Genomic DNA, 20,771 nt, shown 5'->3' with positions numbered 1-20,771 from the left:
TTTCCCTCTCCCTCTTCTTCTCCCATGTCAGTTGGGACGCCCAGATGTTGGTGTTGTAAGCCTCCTCAACTCAAGATTTTAGGTAAACGTCCCCAAATATTTGGTATTTCCCAAGCTCCATGGTTCTAGGAAATATACACATCCTTGTTTTCAGACTTAAATCCTTTTGTTTTTTAATCCTCAACTCTTGCTCAAAAGGTCAGGCCATGGTGGCGAAGTTGTAATTGGGAAATGCTTTAAGAAACCAAGAAAGGCTAAAATATGGTTTTTGGTTTGTTTGTTTTTTTTAAAGATTTTATTGATTGGAGCGGGTGGGTGGCTCAATGGGTTAGGTTAAGCCTCTGCCTTCGGCTCAGGTCATGATCTCAGGGTTCTGGGATCGAGCCCTGCATCAAATCGGGATCTCTGCTTGGCAGGGAACTTCCTTCCCCCTCTCTCTCTGCTGCTTCTCTACCTACTTAACGATTTCCCTCTCTCTCTCTCTGTCAAATAAATAAATAAAATCTTTAAAAAACATTTTTTTAAATAAAAAATTAAAAAATAAAAGATTTTATTTATTTATTGAACACAGAGAAAGACCACAACTGGGCAGAGAAGCAAGCAGAGAGAGAAGGAGAAGCAGGTTCCTTGCTGAGCAGAGAAGCGGATGCGGGATTGGTTCCCAGCACCCTGAGATCATGACATGAGCCAAAGGCAGAGGCTTAACCCACTGAGCCACCCAGGTGCCCCTAAAATATAGTTTTTAATGAAATGTCTAAAAGAATAAGCCAGATGTGACACCTCCTTTCTCTAGACTCCTACCTCTTATAATGCAGTCACTATGTCTTTTAATTTGAATTATGAGAACATGGATTGAAAGTTCGTCATTCTTATTGCATAAATTATGCCTGGTTAAAACCCACTTCTGTGTTCTCAACAAAACTATTTTTCTCCTTACTAGCACTTTCATTTTCCCCTTTCTGCAGCGGCTTATCTGTTTTCAGACATGTATCCATCTGCTTAGATACTACAACTTTTGCTAAAACCCAGAAAGCCTCTGCATAAAGCCTTTATTTTCTCCATGAAGTAGATGAGAGTGAGTGGTGTACAAGATGAGATTAGTGAGGCCCAGAGGTAGAAGGCCAGCTCCCCCACACAGAGACACCAGGCACCAACCGAGGGACAGTGATGGGGGTGGGGCTTAGACCGGATGAGGAGGACGCAGCTCCTCTCCCCACAACAAGGCAACTCTCTCCCCCACCCCCATCCCCCACCCCGCCTCAGGAAAGCCAGACTCCAGGGGACCCACAGGGCCCCTTGCAACTGAATGAATGCTAGGTGGCCACCCTCTCTTCTATCATGGGCGCTGTCCTAAAGCAAAACCACAGCAACTATCAAAAGAGAGCAGCTAGTCCAAATGCTCTCAGTGTAATTCAGGGACTGGAGAGAAGTAGAAAAGGGGCAGGGACATCTATTCAGCACCTGAAGATCCTTAAATACTGATATGGATTTCATCACTGTTACTAGGTAGAAGAATTTTCCTGCAGTTCCAACACCAGCATCAAATATAAATGCTGCCGGGGAGCCTGGGTGGCTCAGGGGGTTAAGCCTCTGCCTTCAGCTCAGGTCATGATTTCAGGGTCCTGGGATTGAGCCACACATCAGGCTGTCTGCTCAGCAGGGAGCCTGCTTCCTCCTCTCTCTCTGCCTGTCTCTGCCTACTGGTGATCTCTGTCAAATAAATAAATAAAATCTTAATATATATATATATATATATATATATATATATATATGTCCCTGAGCTGCTACAGGACATAAAATACGAGCTTAAAAACTTCAAAGTGCTAATATTAAGTGAGAGTGTTTATTACCTGTTTGTTGGAAAATGTGGATTCTGTGAAACTAAGTGCAAATGAGTAAAACCAGTTGTTGTCAGAATTAAGTCATAGCTGCAATTAAATGAAACCTGAGAGCAACACCAAATCCTCACATAGGTTCAGGACCTTAAAACTTCCAAGAATGTTTTCAGAACCACAAGAGCACCAGTTCCTCACACGAACTCTGCCAGGAAGACGTGGCCAGGACTGCCATCCCCACGTGCAGCTCAGAGGTCTTGCTTGCATCATGTGGCCAAACCCACCCGGGGCAGGAGCGATGCAGGAGAACCAGAACACAAGCATTCCAAGCTCTCGGAGGAAGCCCCATCTCCCCCCTTGGCAGCCAGCTTGACTCTGTGCAGCCTGGGCAGGTGACTATTGGGCATAAGAATGATTTCACTCCAATCTGGCTCTGTAAGTAATAAGTCTCCACCTAAAGATTTTTAACAATCCTTAAAGTAAAAATAAAGTCTTAATATGTATGTGTTAAATGTTTGCTGTGTGCTGGAAATTAAGCCAAGGACTCAGCCTTATGTCGACCAGCTCATTTAAACATCATGACCATCTTTTAAGTGCCTAACACTGGGCTAGTAAGTATCCCCATCACACAGAAGAAGAAATAATGCTCAGAGATCTTGGGTGACTCATTCAAGAATCATGGTCTATCTGATTGCAGAGTCCAAACTTTTATCAGTACAGTTTAACAACAAAAAGCTAAGAATTCTGCCAAGCAGAATAATGACAAAACACCAGTCTTTCTTCCTACTAAGGTTCCTACTGCCAATGAAGGTAATTCTCCACTGTAGGTAAACAGAGTTTTTAGGCATAATTACATCCATAATAAGCCCCAAATCCTCCTCTAACTTCTCACCAGAATTAAACCATCTGTAACCAAACTAATGGTAACCCCCAGGTTTTACTTCTTTTAGCCCCTATCAACCTTCTAGAAAACAGACCATAACAAGTAAAGTAAAACCCATAAGTAAATCAGTTAAAGAAAGTGAAAAAGATTTTATGTTAGCCACAAACTAGAGTTAAAATGCACAATCATGAAATAACTATACTTCCCAGGACATAGTCCCAATGCAAATAATATTCTCTATAAGACAGATCTCTTTCCCGTCAACTCAGAAGAACAAACGCCTATTTACCCTATGACAGGTGCTGCACTAGGCAGAGGGGATATAAAAGTAACACAAGACACATGAACCTTGTCCCAAGGGAGGAAGAAGACAGATCAGAAAACAAATACATCTGTATATGAGGCAGGGAGAGTAAAATAAAAATAAACATAAGTATAGTGTTAGCCCAGAGCAGGCTCTGAGGAACTGGGAAGAACTGAGCTCTTATGCTAAGATCACAGGCACATGGCTAACTACATAGCTAATTAAACCATGATGCTAAGGCCATCTTGCATTTTCAAAGAGTGCTGCTTCCCCACAAACAGGATCCTCTAGCTATTAGGCTCAGAAAAAGCTGAAAATGAAAGGAACCTACAAGATCTTCCAGTCTGATGCATCATTCTACAAGGGGAGAGGGAATCTAGGAGAGGGTAAGTGAATATATACCCACGATCACAGAGCAAGTTATAAGCAGACACAGTATCACAACTTGTCCCAGGTCTCCTGGTTTCTTCATCAATTTATTCAACTAATACGTGTGGAGCGTGTGTGCCAGATACCAGTAAACAAAGGAACAGGTCTGTGCCTTCCCCAGCCTATCAACCTGATGGTGAAGCCTGACTTCCTGTATCGGAGACAGGAAGTGCTTGAGAGAATGACAAGAGAGCTCCTCTAAGATTGAGGAATTGGGGAGGGCTCCCAGGGGAAGTGACATTTAAGCTGAACGACAAAGTACAGCAGAAATGGACAGGAGAGAAGAACTGGAAGTAGCGGGGCAGCTCCTGTCTGAGACAGGAAAAAGAGTGGATCAAGGCCCAGGAACAGGAGGAAAGCAAGTGTGGTCAGGGGGAGCGAAGCAGGGGATGAGGAAGGTCAGGGAGGGGGAGACCAAACTGATGGTAACCCCCAGGAGGCTAGTGGCAATTATTCAGTCTGCTGAGTAGTCTCTACATTTCCATCCTGGGAAGACTGAAAACGTGAAAGCAGAGAAGGAAGTCAATAGTGCAGGGTTCCAGAATCTGCTGTCCTCAACGTCTTCCACAGGAACTGCCTGAACGCGTACGACCCTCTGACAACCTGCAGGTTAAGACACTGTTTGTGTTGAGTCCAGAGGCCTAAGCATTTCCCCAAAGAAAACCTCAGTCCCCCAGGCCACAACAGCCAGTACCCCTGCAGAGGCAGTTGTAGTACTAGGTGACCAAAACCTCCAAGGGAGCTAGGTAACTTTTAAAGCACTCTCCAAGGAAAGTGTCTTCATTCAGGACCAAGCTCTGGAAGCCAACAGTGCCCTCCCCACAAGCCAAGACAGAAAGACTTCCATACATGCCAAGTCCTCCAGGAGCTTGAGCCCTGAGGTAGATCAGAGACTCAATAAAGGGAAGAGGCAGGTGGGGGAGTGGGGGCAGGAGAGATGTGGGCACCTGGAGCCATCAGCTGTCCATCCCCTTGAGGATGCTGCCTGAACCAAGCTGGCTTCCTATCATGACCTATTTTCTTTTCTTCTTTCTTCCCAAAGATCACCACTTCCAATCAGCTCGCTCACAAAAGAAGCCATCCTATGGGTTTTCTTCTTCAATGTTCAGGTCCCTAATGAAAGCACAGTCTTAGGTTCTTCCAAAGGTCCTTAGCGCTGGCAAAGATGGAAAATGCATGGAGCTGGCTCAACCGGCCAGCTCCTTCACCCACCCCATCCCCTTTTTAAGTTACTCCAATAGGAAAAAATAATGGTGGAACTGGTAGGTCTTTGGGTAACAAAAGGCTGAAGGACTCACTGCATATTATTTGTATTAGGCAAAAACTGGAAGGAACTATCATGCTCACTAAGAGTAAGAAATGGATGAACAAAAATGTGACATTATCATATAAGGGAGTACCGTGAGCAAGCACAATGAAAAGAACTGCTTACACCCCACACTGTGGATCCATCTCAAACAAACATAATGTTGCACAAAACAAGCCAGACATGAAAATTATATGCTGCATGATGCTATTTTTAGAAAGTTTACAAACAAGCAAAATTAATCTCTTGTTCCTTTGGGAAGGAGAAACATGACTGTGAGTAATCAGAGTATGAGAGGGCCATCTAGGGTGCCATGTTTTGTGTCTTGACCTGGGCAGTGTGTTACAGAATGTTCACTTGGTGATGTTCAACTTACCATGCTTGTGTTTTCTGTCTGATTGTGTACACACACACAAAGGGTTTTTGGCATCTAGGGAAAGGAAAAGGAAAGTATCTAGAACTCCAGCTTTACACGCCAGAGTTGTGAATGGAGAAGGACCCTGGCTGGTGGGAGGGCAAGATGAAGTGGCTAACTGCACTGGGAATATGGTCTAAAAGGCAGCTAGCTGTGGGGCGGCAGGAACGCGGGGAAACAGTTTCAGGGTTTATTTCCTTCCTCCTCCTTGTACCTGTCAGTGAGAGCTTTGCAAAACGTACTCCAAAGGGAAGTGGGGCGAGGAGAGAAATGGGCTGGAACCATGCTGGCAGGGAGAAGAGAGGCAGCTGGGACATTTCCAGCAGTGAGAAGACAAGAAGGGAAGGAGGAAAAGAGAAAGAAATCCTGAGTGCCCGGAGTGAACAAAGAGAGCTCTCCTGAGCTGAAGATGTGTGGGGTGGGGGAATTCCCATGACTCAACCCTGTTTCTCTTCTCCCCTCCCTGAACAAACAACATGTGATATACACCTGCAGGAATACAGTTATTGCACTGCTCTACTGTAATTTGTTTCCAAGTCTGGGAACTGAAAAAAAAAAAAAAACAATGAGTGAGAGTGAAGGGGTGTGTACAGCCAAGAAGTCCACAACCCCAGCATCCAACACATGGTCTGGCATATAATTTGCACTGGAAAAAAAGTGTTCATTGAACAAATATGCGACAGAAAGAACAGGGTAGACATAAAGACTCTATGCCTCAGTATTTTAAAAAATCTGTAAGAAACAGTTTAAATGGCCAAAACTGTGAGAAGGGAATGCTGTGCAGCTACTAAAAATTATAAGCAACAGTAGCTAGCATCTGTGGGGTGTTTTCCAGTTTACAGAGACTGGCACCTCACCCTTGGCTGATACTGAATTTTATGGACTTTGTTGCCAATCTGAAACATGAAAATGACACATTACGAACAATCTCCCTGAAGAGGCCAGAAAGATCAGAGATGGGGGACTAAGGAGTTTTGGTGGAAAGAGTTGGGGTGGGTCCATATCCTCCAGCAATACCAACAGGGGCTGGTAGTTCTGGGTAGTCAGCAGAAAAATTCAGTTAGCTCTGTTTGTGTAAATAACTGTGTTAATGTCACATACTATATTTCAATTCACTTCCTCTCTTTATTGTTCTGGCAGGGGGAAAACTTGACTTCTAGAAAAGATTTAATTCAGAGCTCTTTAACAATCATTCCCAGGACTTGCTGTTGGGTAAATATCCTCTGTAAGCAGTTTTTGATACTCGAGGTGGACTCAGTTCGTGTCCTGTGGTTTTACCCGTGATCTTAACCTCAGGAAACCAAATAGTCAAACCTATCTACACACAGACTTTTCTAGGCTGCCTTCCTGACTGCAACAGTGTTTTAAAGAAAGGGCAGTGGCAGAAAAAAACAAAACCTCCCTCCTCCCTGTGAGAAACTGGGCCTGATGTTTAATGACCCGCGAAAAAGTTAAGTCGTAGACACTTTAAACTTGGGCACTCGCTCCTTGCTCTAGTTAAACTTGGGCACTCGCTCCTTGCTCTAGTTGTTCCTGTAGAAACGTGGTTCTGCAGCAGTGACTGTCCTAAAAGAAAATTTTCTGCAGTCTGAATCCTTGCTGAGCGTTTCTGCACTGCTTTGGGTGACTTCCTGCAAGCGCTTAACGGCAATAAAAGGATTACCTAAAGGATATATTTCACAAAGTGCCCATCACACACTTGCTGAAATACTACATCCGATGCTAAAAGCTCCTTTTGCAAATGATAGTAACTGGAGAACACGCCCACAATACCCTTAGAGCATCCCCAAACTAGCTCTTAATAAACATTCCCATGTAAAAAGCAGCTACTTTTAAAGGTCTGGTGACAAAGAGGCATTGGCTCCCTTTACAGTAATAGCAGAAATCCTTCAAGCAATGTTAATTGGAGCCTGCCGTGCGGGAGACGTGTTAGCGCCACATCGGGGGTGAGGGGCTGCCGCGGGTAGGGCCGCCACACTTGGGCAAGGTGGGGGCGGGGAGGGGGCGTTAAGGGAACCAATCCTACCCTCGACTTCGACTCAACAATTTAAAAGCCGACAGTGTCTGGCAAAACGCCGGGCACCCTCCTGGAGCGACCTCCCAAGTCCTCTTCCAGTACGGAGGGCGCAGGGGCTCCCGAGAGCTGAAGCCCGGGAGCTAGGGGCAGATGAGGACAGTAGAAACCGAGCCTCGAGGGCGGAGAGTCACGGCGGAGGCGGGAAGCTCGCGAGTCCACCGCGGGGAGCAAGGGGGCGCCGCAGGGCGACCTGCCCTCCACGGCCCCCACCGGCCGCCCGCAGCCGCTCCACCAGGAGGTCGAGAACTACCTCGGGCCCACCTGCCACCGCGGCGGTGCCGAGCCCAGGCGGCCAGGGAAACGCGGCCGCAGGCAACAGCAGCGCCGCCTGTAGGCCCCGCCTCTGGGTCGGGAGCGCCCGGCCTCCGGAGCTGCGCGCCGCCGCCGCCTCCCGCGCGGGCACCTGCGCGCGACCCCGCCACCGCGGGCCCTACCCAGGTGCGGCCCGCCGAGACCCCGGGCCAGGACTAGAGGGCAGGAGTGGGGCAAGGGGGGGCGCGCTGGCTCTCCACGCTCTGGGCCCGCGTGAGGCCGGCGCCGCCGCCGGAGTGTGCTTTGTTTTCGCGGCCGGAGCGGGGATGTCGGGACGGCAGTGGAGCCCTCGCCCCCGCCCGCGCCCGCGAAGGGCAAGGGGAGAGCCCGGGAGGGTCTGGGGGTTGCCGAAGGGAGCAAAGCCTTTTCTGCAACTCGGCGACGTTGGGCCCAGCCGTCGCGCGAGCCCGCTCCGCCCCTTCTCCTTCCGAACCCCCCAGCCCCGCAGATGCGCTCACCTGCTCTCCGCGACCCCCACGCCGCGGCTCATCGTCGCTCTGCAGCTGGGAGGGGGCTCCACGCGCGCCCCGGGCTCGGCGCTCAGAGCGCGCCGGGGCGGCTGCTGGAGGGGCTCGCGGAGGGAGCGCTACCCTGCACACTCGGAGGCGGCCGACGGGGGAGGGAAGAGGGCGAGCGAGAGCCACCGGGGGAGGGGACTGGCTGGGAGGGGGTGCTAGGCGCGCATCCGCAGCGGCCGCTGCAGCCTGAGGCTGCCGAGGCTCCGGTAACGGAAACGCACGCTCGCCAGCGGCCCCGCGCGCGCACACTGGCGTGCACACCGGCGTGCACACTCGCACACGTGCGCACACCGGCCCAGTCTTGGCTGCTGATCCGCACCCTCGCCCTGAGGCAACTCGGCTTGATGACCCCAACCCGCGGTTTCTGTGAAGAAGGACCAGCGCCATTCTTTCAGAAGGGTCAGAGAGCTCAAGTCATCCAGATTGGGGCTGGCTACTCCAGTATCTGGGGATTTTCAGCTGGGAACCATGAGACACCTCCCCCCCCCCCCCAGAGGTTCCCAAATTTGCTTCTTGGGATCTATAAACCCCCTGAAATTGTCAGGTTTTGAATCTAAAATACAAGTGCCTGGAATGAGGTGCCACAGCTATTATCCGATTAACAGCTGCCTTAACCCCCCCCCCAAAAAAAACCATGAAGATGGATGGATTAAACCAATGGTTCCCAAACTTTGCAATGTATTAAATCACCCAGAGAGTTTTTAAAATAGCAATGCCCCACGTAGCATCTCAAACCAATTAAACCAGTGAAGTGGGACCCAGGCAGCAATATTTTTAAAGTTCCCATGTGATTCCAATGCTCAGGAAAGTGTGAGAACCACTGCCTAGATGGTTGGTGGCTCTCACCTATCACTGTTCTCTTTTACCCTGTTTTTCAGCATGGTTACTTGTCTGTCTTCCATGAAGTGGTGGCTGTCACAGCACCTAGCCCAGGTCTGGCTCAGTACAGGGTGACTGGAGGAAGGAGGCAAAGGCAGAGTCCAGGATGCCAGCCTTCTCTTTGCTGTTTCTGAAATTCTCCCCAGGCTGAAATACCCCCAACCTCCTGGAAATGGCCTCATGTAATGCCTGAAGCTGGGGAAGAAAGTGGTTCATTGCAGCTTGAAGAGACATCTGTCTTTTAGGTTCCTCCAAAAGTCTCAGCCCCCTGCCTGCCTCACTATGACCCAAGGTCCTGAGCTGGCAATGTGGGCGAGCATAATAAAAGTCATAATCCCTGCTGGTGGAACACACGTGAGTCCAATACTGTAGTCGATACTTTATATTCTAAGAGCTACCCTGGCACTCTTACTGGGCCTTGGTGTTCTCCCGCTGAACATCAACAGTTTCACAGAACATCAGCATCAGACAAGGCCTCTCTGGGACCACGATGGATCAAGACAAGAACAAGACCAAGAACAACACAAGAAACAAGAACAAGACAAGACTCACCAATCATGTCTGAACATAGACAAAATGTGAACATGATCCAAGCCACAAAATACCAAACACACGGCTGTCCTAATATGAGGGACTGCTGCTTCTTGGCCACTCATGGCCTTAGCCTTACTCTAATCTGCCCTCCCTATGGCTAAGATTCATGAAGACACACATTCATAGAACGATCCCTGCTTTCTTAAGCCTACCTCCAAGTCTGTTAACAAGAGCCCAGATCCTTTAATAATATTTTCTAATATCCTTTCACTGAGACACCTTCATGGTGTCCCTCACTGCAATGAGTAATAAATCCAGCTTGCATAACTACAGGTGTATTCCAAGTGGTCTTTGGCAAGAGGGCATTAAAAATAAATTTACTTAATCATTGCAATAACAACACAAGGTAAATATTACACCCTCTTTACATACAAGCTAACTAGGGTTCTAGATCATATAATGGAACTCACACCAGGCTACCAGCTGTCAGTGAACGACTGGTTCATGTTCACATGGGCTTGTGGGGAGCCAGAGTAGAGTATTGCCTACCCACCAAACTTTGGCTTCCAGATGAGCCTGAGCTCTCACCCCAGCTCTGCCCTCTTCTATCTATGGGAATTTGAGCAAGTTACTTAACTTTTCTCAACCTCAACTTCGTTGTCCCTCCCCGCAAAAGGGAAGATGTCTAGGAACTGGTATTTTTTTAATTAAGATATAATTGACATACAACACTGTATCAATTTCAAGTATACAACATAATGATTCCATATTTGTATATATTATGAAATCACCATAATAAGTCTAGTAAACATCCATCACCGCACAGTTACAGACTTTTTTTTTCATGATAAGAACTTCCAGATATACTCTCTTAGCAACTTTCAAATATATAATACATTATAACTAACTATAAGGCATTGGCATATTTTGTATAAGCTCCCCAAGTGGCCCAACCCAGCCCCTGTTGGCCAACCCTGGTTTGGACTCCACTAGCCAAATCTCCCTTTCCCTCCTTCCCATTCACTTCTCAACCAATTGTAACATTGTTCCTGACCCACTGCCCACTCTTGCTGAGGTCAGCAGTTACCTTGCAGCTGCTAGATCTGAAGGATACTTTTCCATAGGCCATTGACTTGACCATTCTCCCCTTCCTAAAATTCTCCTTCTTTGACTTCCAGGAGGCCCACGTAGTGTGGTAAGCAACCGAGGCCCAGAGAACTGAAACTCTTGATCCAACAGCCTGTGAGGCACCAAAGCCTATAAACAACCATGTGAGTGAGCTTGGAAGGGGATCCTTTACCCCAGCTGAGCTTTTTCATGATTGCAGCCCCAGTGCGCCAAGTCACTTCCAGATTCCTGACCCAGGCAAACTATGACATAATAAATGTTTGTTGTTTTAAGCTGTTAAATTTGGGGGTAATTTGTTTTGCAGCGGTAAATAACTAATACAAACAGGAAACAAGATGCTTTGGTTAGTGCTGTGGAATCACATCACTTGTGCTTCAGCTTCGGTAAATTCAACCTTAGTTGGTTTGCAAAAGAGGGAGAGAGAACAGTTAACACAGTGTTGACAATTCTGCCTGCTATTCCGGTGCAATGATATGGTAAGATGAAAGAAGTGGGTCTGGTTTCATTCATCCGTCTCTGCCCCGGTCCTGGGCATCTCTCACAGAGGAGCAAGTCTGGATGCTGACTGTGCTGCTCATATTTTTAACTATCCATGTTTTGTACAAAGTGAAGAAAGTGAAGTTAATTCACTAACTTGGGTTCTATATATAATGTGGTCAAAATAACCCCTGAAATCCCCTAACTAATCAATATCTGAGCCCAAGAGTCCTCCAGGCAAAGAGCAGTACTGACCATGGGCCAGGGCCAACTGTGAGCCCTACTGTGGGCCTCCTCCTCCTCCTCCATTTGTACCTCCCACAGGTTGAGGAGCCAATGAGCCCCAAAGGATGTGCCATTCTAGAGACTTTTTCCCCCACCCAGTTTGTAGACCAGACTCAAGATGGGAGACCCCAGATTTCCTGTCCAAATGGTCCTGAACCCACTTCTAGGGCCTGCATAGACCATTTTCCCAGGTCCAACTTTCTGTGGGTAGAGCATACCCCCAGAGTGCACAGGCCAGAGTAAGAGGAGACCAAGGGCAGCTGCTTGACGGGATATGGATGGCGCTTGGGTGGTCCACGTGGGAGCTGAGTGGTCCACATGTGTGTACCGAGCCCTTCACCATGTGCACAAAGCAAGCAGTGGAAAACCAAGAGGGTGGCCCATGGACCCCGAGCCAGCTCTCCTAATGCTGCCTCACACTGGTGATGGACTCTGAGAAGTCTAACTCCACCTGGTCTTCCACATCATTTTACAGGAATATCTGTAAAGTCAGGAAAATGGAATGTATTTCATCTAACCTTTAAATATTTAGACATATTACATATGGAGATTAGTCTTTACTATAGCCCTGTGTCCTGCAAATGATCAGGGAGCCCTGGCCAAGAACTAAATTGTTTGTATTTACTTCAATTTACTCAGTTTTGGCCTCTCTTTGCCTGAGGAAGTGGAGGCCAAAGCGTCATTTGAATGGGAGAGGACAGCAAGGGATAAAGTGATTACTTTTCCAACTCCTCTCCTTCTATTTAAATATATTTGTTTATTATTTTTCCCAACACATATGGTTAAACCCATGAAGATGGTGTGTCTTCTCTCTCTGAGGCCCAAATGAGGCTTGTTCTTGGAAACTCCTGTTGATAAAGCCCATGCTTGGATTTTTTGTTTTATGGTGGTTGTTTAGTCCTTTCCTTGGGGTAAGTACTCATCTCGGTTAGGAGTGTTCATTCCAGACCATTTTTCCCTAAATCTTCCTATATATTACAGAAAATACCATTTTTATATATGTTTGTCTCAAAAATTATGTGATATGTAATTGTTTTTCAGTTTGATTTTACTCTACAGTGTATCTCAAAGGCCTATCCATCTTAAGGACAAATTTTGCTATTTATCTATTTAGCACTATTCAATTCATATAATTTTTATCTCATTTTGATACTAAAGATACTATATGAAGTTTGTATGTGAGTTGTGATTGTTTTTAGATTAAACAGTAGGTTTATTTATCTTAATTCTTAGAGAATGGAATGTTAATGGAGAGAGATTTGAAGAAAGAGGGTTTCCTGAAGCCATCTTGGAGAATTCCTTAAATCCTATAACATCAGGGGCACTTGGGTGGCTCAGTTGGTTAAGCATCCAACTCAGTCTCAGCTCAGGTATTGATCTCAGGGTCGTGGGTTCAAACCCTGAATTGCGCTCCATGCTGGGTATGGAGCTTACTTACAAAAAAAAAAAAAAAAAAGAAGAAAGAAAGAAAAAGAAAAGATACTGTAGGACTGAGAATCGTTTCTTGAAGTTGTGAATAGGAGATGATCGTGCATTTCCTGATTTACGTGTGGCAAAAACTACTCAGGTTTCTCTCCACATCTGTTTTCTCTCTGTCACAGACTCTTGTTTTCGGTACCAGGCCTGGAAAAGCAGATGCAGCCAAGATATCAACCCTAAGAAGTTCTTTTGCTACTGACATTTTCTAGTGGAAGTCTGTAGTTATGTATTCAAACAGCTCTTGGTTTTCTTCCTAAAGGCCATTGATCTATTTCCTGGGGTTCTGAGCCACCTTGGAGTTTTGCAATGTTTGTTTTCTAGAATGAGGCATCCAGTTTTTTGTTGAAGATGCTTTTCATGGCATCCAGGGACTTGCTGTGCACCGGTTTTTTCCAAATGACAAAACAAGCCATCCTCCAGCTCCCAGGGAGAGGGAGTGTTGCCCCCTGCTCCGCTGTCAGTCAGAGCTCACAATGGTACACCTTCCTTCCAGTGAAACACACCACTACTGACAACACGGCCCTTTGCCCAGAACTGCCAGACTGCCAGCGTTGAAGTTAAATCATTTATCTAGAAGAATCTCGTTGTAATGGACTGAATGTTTGTGTCCCCTGCCCACATAATTTAGATGTTGAAACCCTACCCTCTGATGTGGTGATACTGGATGTGGGGCCTTTAGGAGGTACTTAGGTTTACATAAGGTCAGGATGGTGGGACCCAACCCCCAAAATGAGGTAAGCATCTTTATGGAAAGAGGAAGACACCAGAACTCCCTTTCATCTTGTGAGGAAATAGCGCAAAAGTGGCCACTTGCAAACCGGGAAGAGAAGTCTCACCAAAAACCAAATCTACCAGCACCTCAGACTTGCCCAGCTTCCAGAACCGTGAGAAATAAATGCCTGTTGTTTAAGCATCCAGGCTGTGACATTTTGTTGTGGCAGCCCAAGCTGACTCGGACAGTCGTCTTTAGCCGTCTGTTGTTAACAAATGTTACTATATTTTGGGGAGGACTATTCTGTTTCTGCCTTTATCCAGCTAGACTTTATCTATTGTCTTCATTTACTTAGAGACAGAAAGTGTGTGAGAAGGAATTCAAGGGAATTAACTTCAGCTAGGAAGTTTTCATTCTTCCCTCCTACAATCCCTGACTTCCGCATTCTAATAGTGCACCTGAAGTGTAACTACTCCAAGATTGATTTCCAGATCTAGTTTCATGACACATCATCGTGTCTCCGATGATTTCTAGGACTGGTACAGAACGACAAAATATTGCTCAACACAATTTTAACTCACCTTTATTTTTTAAAAAGTAAATATCATCCGGGTTTTTTTGGTTTTTTTAGGAGACAACAAGATAATTGTAATTCCAGAAAAATTGGAAATGTTCCTTTTAGTGTGTTTTAGTATCATTTTATGTATAAATCCTACCTCCTCATTTCTGATGACAGAATCCGTAAGTAAGGTCAGGGTGTTAGCTTGCACTGAGAACAAATTTAGTAAAGGCCTTGCCACACAAAGTGAGATCCGCAGGCCAGCGACATCAGCATCACCTGGAGACTTGTTAGAAGTGCAGAATCCCAGGCCCACCCACACCTACTGAGTCCCTATCAGCATTTTAACACAACCTCCTGGTGATCTGCAAGCACTGCACAGCTATGAGAAGCACTGACCTAAGGACACTGGGTAGTTCACAGACTCTCCAGGAAGGCCAGAGAGCCAGATTTGGGGTATTGCTGTCTGGAACACACCCCAATCATCCCACAGGCTCAGTGAGGACCGGAGCCTGGGCAGACACTACGAGGCAGCAGACTCCATTAACCACTGGAGTCCGTGTGGGTCTAGTCCCTTCTTCATCCCTCTAGCTTCCCAGACAAGGCATAAGGCAGATGCAGAAGGTTGCTAGGGCCCCCTACCTGAGAGGAGGCCAGGAAACAGAGCGGTATTTTCAGTTTAAGTAGTGACAGGAGGGGTGTGCCTCAGAAGGGGAGGGAATCTTCAAAACATAGGCAAGGGCAGCTGCTGGCTGGCCATAAAAAACTGCAGATCTCCACTCCCGACGTATTTCTTTTTTGGAGGAATGCTGGAGCCCAGCTCTACCATTACCTACCCAATCACCTTTAGCAAATTCAGGAATATCTGTTTCCTCGTCTTTCATATTATTTTAGTATGATGACTTTTTATTTACATTGAGCTTTACAGTTTGCAAAGCACTCCTATATGCATGTTCTCATTGGAGCCACAGAACAACTCGTGTAATAGAGAAGGAAGGTAGTGTTATGTCCGCTTTATAGGTCTGAAAAGAGAAGCACAAAGTGGTCGGTCTGCGAGTGCTGAGACCACGAATCTTCAAACTACTGTCACCCATAACCACAGTCACGTGAGTTAATGCCTGTGAAAGTAAATTGAAAGTGCAATGTGTTGTTCCAGTAAAAGGTGCTCCTTATCAATCCTGTATTGTTTGACAAATACACTTTCTGGTGGGACTGAGTCACCACCATGATGATTCTGTGGGTCCCAGAATCCCCTTTCTCTCCTTGGGATATGGTAAAACTACTGCCAGGAAAAGTTAATAATTAGTATCAATGCTGGTGTGAATATTAATGAGCAATAAAAAATACCACAGGTGGGATGCCTGGGTGGCTCAGTTGGTTAAGCGGCTGCCTTTGACTCAGGTCATGATCCCAGCGTCCTGGGATCGAGTCCCACATCGGGCTCCTTGCTCGGCAGGGAGCCTGCTTCTCCCTCTGCCTCTAGCCTGCCACTCTGTCTGCCTGTGCTTGCGCTCTCTCTCTAACAAATAAATAAAATCTTTAAAAAAAAAAAAAAATACCACAGGAACCCAGATGGAAGAACTAAGTAAAATTCTTTCAGTGTTTACAGTCACCTGCAGAAAGGGTCTGAGAAAATGTTAAACATTTCTTCTGAACTATTTTTGAAGAACTACAATTTTAGGCCACCAATTCAATGATTTGTTCTGTGTCCTCATACTTTATAAAGTCTTCTGTAATTTCCCGTGTCCAATTCTAGAAGGTAAAAAGGCAGCTAGCCAAGGGACCAGGACAATGATTAGACCAGAATTCAGGTTTTCTGTTCTCAAAATCAGTGTTTATTTTGAGTGTCTAAATAATGGGTCTTTTCTATTTTATTTTCTAGAAAGACACAATAGTTTCCTTTTATCTCTTTTAACAGTAGGCCACACCCAATGGTGCCTTCATCATCTGTTATGAATTCCACTAACTCCAGTCCTTTGTCATTGATGTTACATCAAGTGAAAGACCTTTTAACAGGGTTTTTAACTGGGTGAGGTCTCTAGGTCAAATATTTTTGGCAAAGCCTGCCCAAGGAATCAAGTTTTCAGCTAAAGTGGTGGAGGAACGATTATTACTTTTTCTTTTCTTTTTTTTTACTATTATGAAGTCCTGGTTATGCAAATATGTGATAATAAATGTGACTACCATCCTCTCTAAACTGAAATAGTTTTATTCACATCCATTTATTTGCCTAAAATTGAGAGCTTTTACTAAGAAAGAGAAGAAAAATGAATATTAGGACAATCAGGCTCCTTCTCCTCCTTGAACTTCTCTGTGACTATGACCTTGGACAAGTTATTTGTCCTCTCTGAGCCTCAGTTATGTTCTTTGTACAATGAGGATAGTAGGATCATAAGCATATTGTTAGGATTTAGCTAGTGCATGTAAAGTCACTAGTTTAGTGCCCAGCACAAAATAAGTGCTCCATAAATGGTAACTACTGCTAATCCTGAAAGGACTGTATGACTGAAGCACTATATTGGAGGTACAACAAACAGAACAGTATGATGGCTATAAAACTTGAATTAGAGTGTCAGCATATAACAAGGATTATTTTGCTGGGTATCATATTATCGCCGTGTGTTCTCCTATGGCTATTTCAAGGAATTCTGGGAGCTAAATGGAATATTAAAATTAGATAGTTTCAGATTCTTGGACAACTGAGGTTTCATTTCCCTAGGTAGAAATGATAACCATACTGGTGTCAGATGTGTGTTAACCTGCATTATCTACATACAATATCTAGATAGTAGCCTAGAACACTGACACTAGCCTCATTTGACAAAACTTCAGGTTGTGTCCAGATATTTGTAAGCATACAACAAATTCTTCAAAATAAACTCAACTAAAATAATTTTTTATGCATGCTGTATACACTGTGTATATTATTTCATGCAACATTTACTGAGCTCTGGTGCAAGCACCCTCGTAGGTATTGGAGAAACAGTGCCAAATGAAGGTAGAGATGGGGTCTGCCTTGCTGGAGTGGAGAACCTCTTAAGGGAGATAGACTTTAATCACATAATTGCCCAAACATTATGAATAGGAAGTACATGGTGCTCTGAAAATGTACAATAGGGGAAAAGGCTACACAGGAAGATGGGGAAGGTTTTCCTGAGGAAAGTCATGCCCTTTTTCCATCTGAGGCATGAGAAGCACAGTGGATATGTTCTCATGCAATCTGGAATCAGTCCAGGTTTTTGTGGCACCTAAAGAGTATATAATTTGGGAAGCCCTCTTTTAGAAAATGAATACAAACATATCTTACTTTGAAAACTTTATAAAAACACATTGACCATGCAAACACATTAAGGGCTCCATGTCAGTGAGCACCTCCAGGGCTCAGCTTCATCAGCTTTTCAAGATGGGGTAAAGTAACTTGATGGCTTTTGAATGAACAAGGGAATTTTCCAGACCCTGCCCAGGGAGACAAGTACTCAGATTCCCTATTAGAGCTAGGGACCAGTGAGAATTTTTAAAGCAGTCTCTATAGTAACCTCAATTTTTAATTAAAAGACCCAAAAGGATGGGGTACCTGGGAAGCTCAGTTGGTTAACCATCTGCCTTTGGCTCAGATCATGATCTCAGGGTCCTGGGATCGAGCCTCAAGTTGGGCTCTCTGCTCAGTGGAGAGTTTGCTCCCCCCCCCTCAAAAAATAATCTTAAAGTAATCTTAAAAAAAAAAAATTCAAAAGGGTTTGCTGGGTTACTCTAGGGCCCGGACTATAACTTTGATTTTTTTGAAAGCAGTATTCATGGGCAAAGAGATCCCTCCATCTTTCATACCCATGATGTGCAACTCAAAGCAAAACTCAACTAGTGTGACCAACCATCTCAATTGGCTTGAAACTCTCCCAGTTTTAGCACTAACAGTGCCTCATCCTGACAAAACCCCTCAGGCAAAAGGGGACATATGGTCACCCTCATCCAGCAGAGGGCAGCTTGTGAGTCCTTACCACTGGGATGTCTCTTCTGGTGAAAGTGGATGTAACAAGCATTATTACTGTTCACCCACTTTCCCTTCCCTTTTACTTCCCAACAGGAAGGAGGTATACATTTCTCTGCTCTTTTGAAGTTGGGTGATGTCATGTGACTCGCTCTGTCCAATGAAACATGAGTGGAAAAGATGTTTGTGACTTCTGGGTAGAAACATTTAAGAACTAGTATGTGTATTTCTCCATATTTTCTTCCTCATACCACGACACTGGCAATGTCTTAGATGGTGGAGACTGTCCACCTGAGTCCCCGAGTAAAGATGACATGGAGCAAAGCCCCCCAACCAACCCTCAAAGTCATGCAGTGTATGGAATAAACTATTATTCTTTTAAGCCACTGCAATTTGGATAGCTTTTGTTACTGCAGCATAACCCAGTCCATCCTGACTGATACAGAAAGTAAAGCCAAGATCCTACTTAGAGTCTATAGAAGTGGTATGGTTTCAATGACTTTCTTGTAAAAAATCTCCTATATTATTTCTACAATAAAACTGTTGTACATATCCTGATAGGATGCTGAAAGGGGAGAAAATCAGCATCACTTTTCCAAACTCTCTGGCAGGAGAAAGGCTATAGACTAATCTGAAGATCTAGTGAGAAAAACTCCCTGGGCTTGGGATTACTCGAACAGGTGCCACCCTCTTGACCTCACAGGATTAGACAGGTTCATGATGCCCAGCCCTTCAGAGAAAATGAGGCTCTGCCACAAGTCTACACTACAGATTACAAAATTTAACATGTACTCTCATAGTAACAGGATTAAATTAGATTATATATACATATACATACATATATATATATATATATATATATGTTTAAGCAAGTTTATGGAGGTATCATTTATATACTATAAAATAATTGTAAATGTACATTCCATGATTTGTCGTAAACTCGGCCAGGTTGTGCAACCATCACGTTTTCACCCATTAGAACATTTCCATCACCCCAAAAAGATCCATCTTGCCCAATCACAGTTAACACCCATTACCACACCCAACTCCAGACAACCACTGATCTACTTTCTATCTTTCCAGATTTGTCTTTTCTGGACTTTTTTTTTTTTTTTAAGATTTTATTTATTTATTTGAGAGAGTGAGCGAGAGCGAGCACAAGCAGGGGAAGCTACAGAGGGTGAGGGAGCAGAATCCCCTCTGAGCAGCCAGATGTGGGACTCAATTCCAGGACCCTGGGATCATGACCTGAGCTGAATGCAGATGCCTAAACAACTGAGTCACCCAGGCGTCCCTGGACATTTTATATAAATAGAATCATACATTATGTAGTTTTTTGTGTCTTCTTTCAGTTGACATCATGTTTGTAAGGGTCATTCACATTGTAGAATGCAAACACAAACATCAGTATCAGTATATATATTTTTACATAGCCATGTATTTTTTTGAAGAGGCAGGGTATGGTGAAGAAATCACAGGCTTCAGAGACTATTAAACTTGTGTTGAATTCTAACCCATGGAAGCTCTCAAACTGTCAGTTCAGTTAATTAACTGATCCCCAGTCCCCTAAAAGAATAACAAAGTCTGTACTTGAATACAAGCATCACTTTCATTCCCCAACATCTTCTTTCTCAAGGTTTATATGGAAAGGTGTATATGCATTGGAAACACTATCTCCCCATGCAGGGATGTGGAGAAGGGGCAAAATCCCAGAAACCTCACTGGCCATTTCCTCCTCACTCTACACAACATTTCCTCAGCCCCGTAGACAGAGCACCTGGCATGGTCTCTCCCCTTCTTCAGGCCAGGTTTCCAGGGGTGCTGAGGAGTCCTGAGTAAATTGCCCAGAGACAAGCAGCAGGACGACAGGAAGGCAGGAGAAGCAGCAGACAGGATAACTCAGAAACCCAACAAAGCAACAGCAAACAACGCTGCGGATACAGCCCAAAGAGCCTTCAAGAAAAAAATTCTGGACGTACGGAATTAGGTACAGATACCAAAACATCTGTATGTAAAGCTTTTAATTTCCTCACTATAGATTTTATATGCCCCGGCTGCTCCCACAGTGCATCAAGTATTTATTCCACTCGAAGGTAACACAAATGTAATTGAGAAGACATCATGATATTCCTGAAAGCATTTAAGCCCTGAGCTGAGGGAAACTGCCACTTTCGAAATGCCCTCGTCCAGTGGTTCCCAGCCCTGGCTGCACACTAGAACCCCTAGGGGAACTCTCAGAAACACGCAGTGCCCCGGGTCACACCCCAACTGTGTTCGTTCCCCGGGACCGGCGAACAAATTACCGCAGGCATGGTAGCTTATGCAACAGAAGTTTGTTCTCTCACAGTTCTAGAGGCTGGTGGTTTGAAATCAAGGTATGAGCACGGCTGTGCTTCCTCTGAACGCTCTAGGGGAGAATTCTTCATCTCTTCCAGCTTCTGCGGCCTCGAGATGTTCCCGGGCTCGTGTCCGCACGGCTGCGATCTCCACCCCATCCTCCCGCAGCCTCCTTTTCTCCCTCTGTCTCTTCCCTGGTGTCTCTCTAAGGGCACTTGTCAATGGATTTAGGGCCAACTGGGATAATCCAGGATGATTTCCTCTTACTTTAAGATGGCTTAATTACATCTGCAAAGACCTTTTTCCAAATGAGTTGA

At 45.2% G+C, this 20,771-nt stretch overlaps 1 protein-coding gene across 1 annotated transcript in view; it reads right to left on the bottom strand.

The window, feature by feature from the left end:
* LOC132012088 (caspase recruitment domain-containing protein 8-like) overlaps positions 1-8,346 on the bottom strand; it is a 34,632-nt gene extending 26,286 nt beyond the window's left edge. Inside the window, exon 1 of the mRNA XM_059391650.1 lies at positions 8,020-8,346. Coding sequence (XP_059247633.1) covers positions 8,020-8,051 — 32 coding nt within the window. The 5' untranslated portion in view covers positions 8,052-8,346. The remainder of the gene's footprint in view (positions 1-8,019) is intronic.
* Between the last annotated feature and the right edge of the window lie 12,425 nt (positions 8,347-20,771).

This window comes from Mustela nigripes, chromosome 2, assembly GCF_022355385.1.
Source record: "Mustela nigripes isolate SB6536 chromosome 2, MUSNIG.SB6536, whole genome shotgun sequence".
NCBI lineage: Eukaryota > Metazoa > Chordata > Mammalia > Carnivora > Mustelidae > Mustela > Mustela nigripes.
Note: the sequence above shows the minus strand (reverse complement) of the source record. Positions and strands in the feature narration are given on the sequence as shown.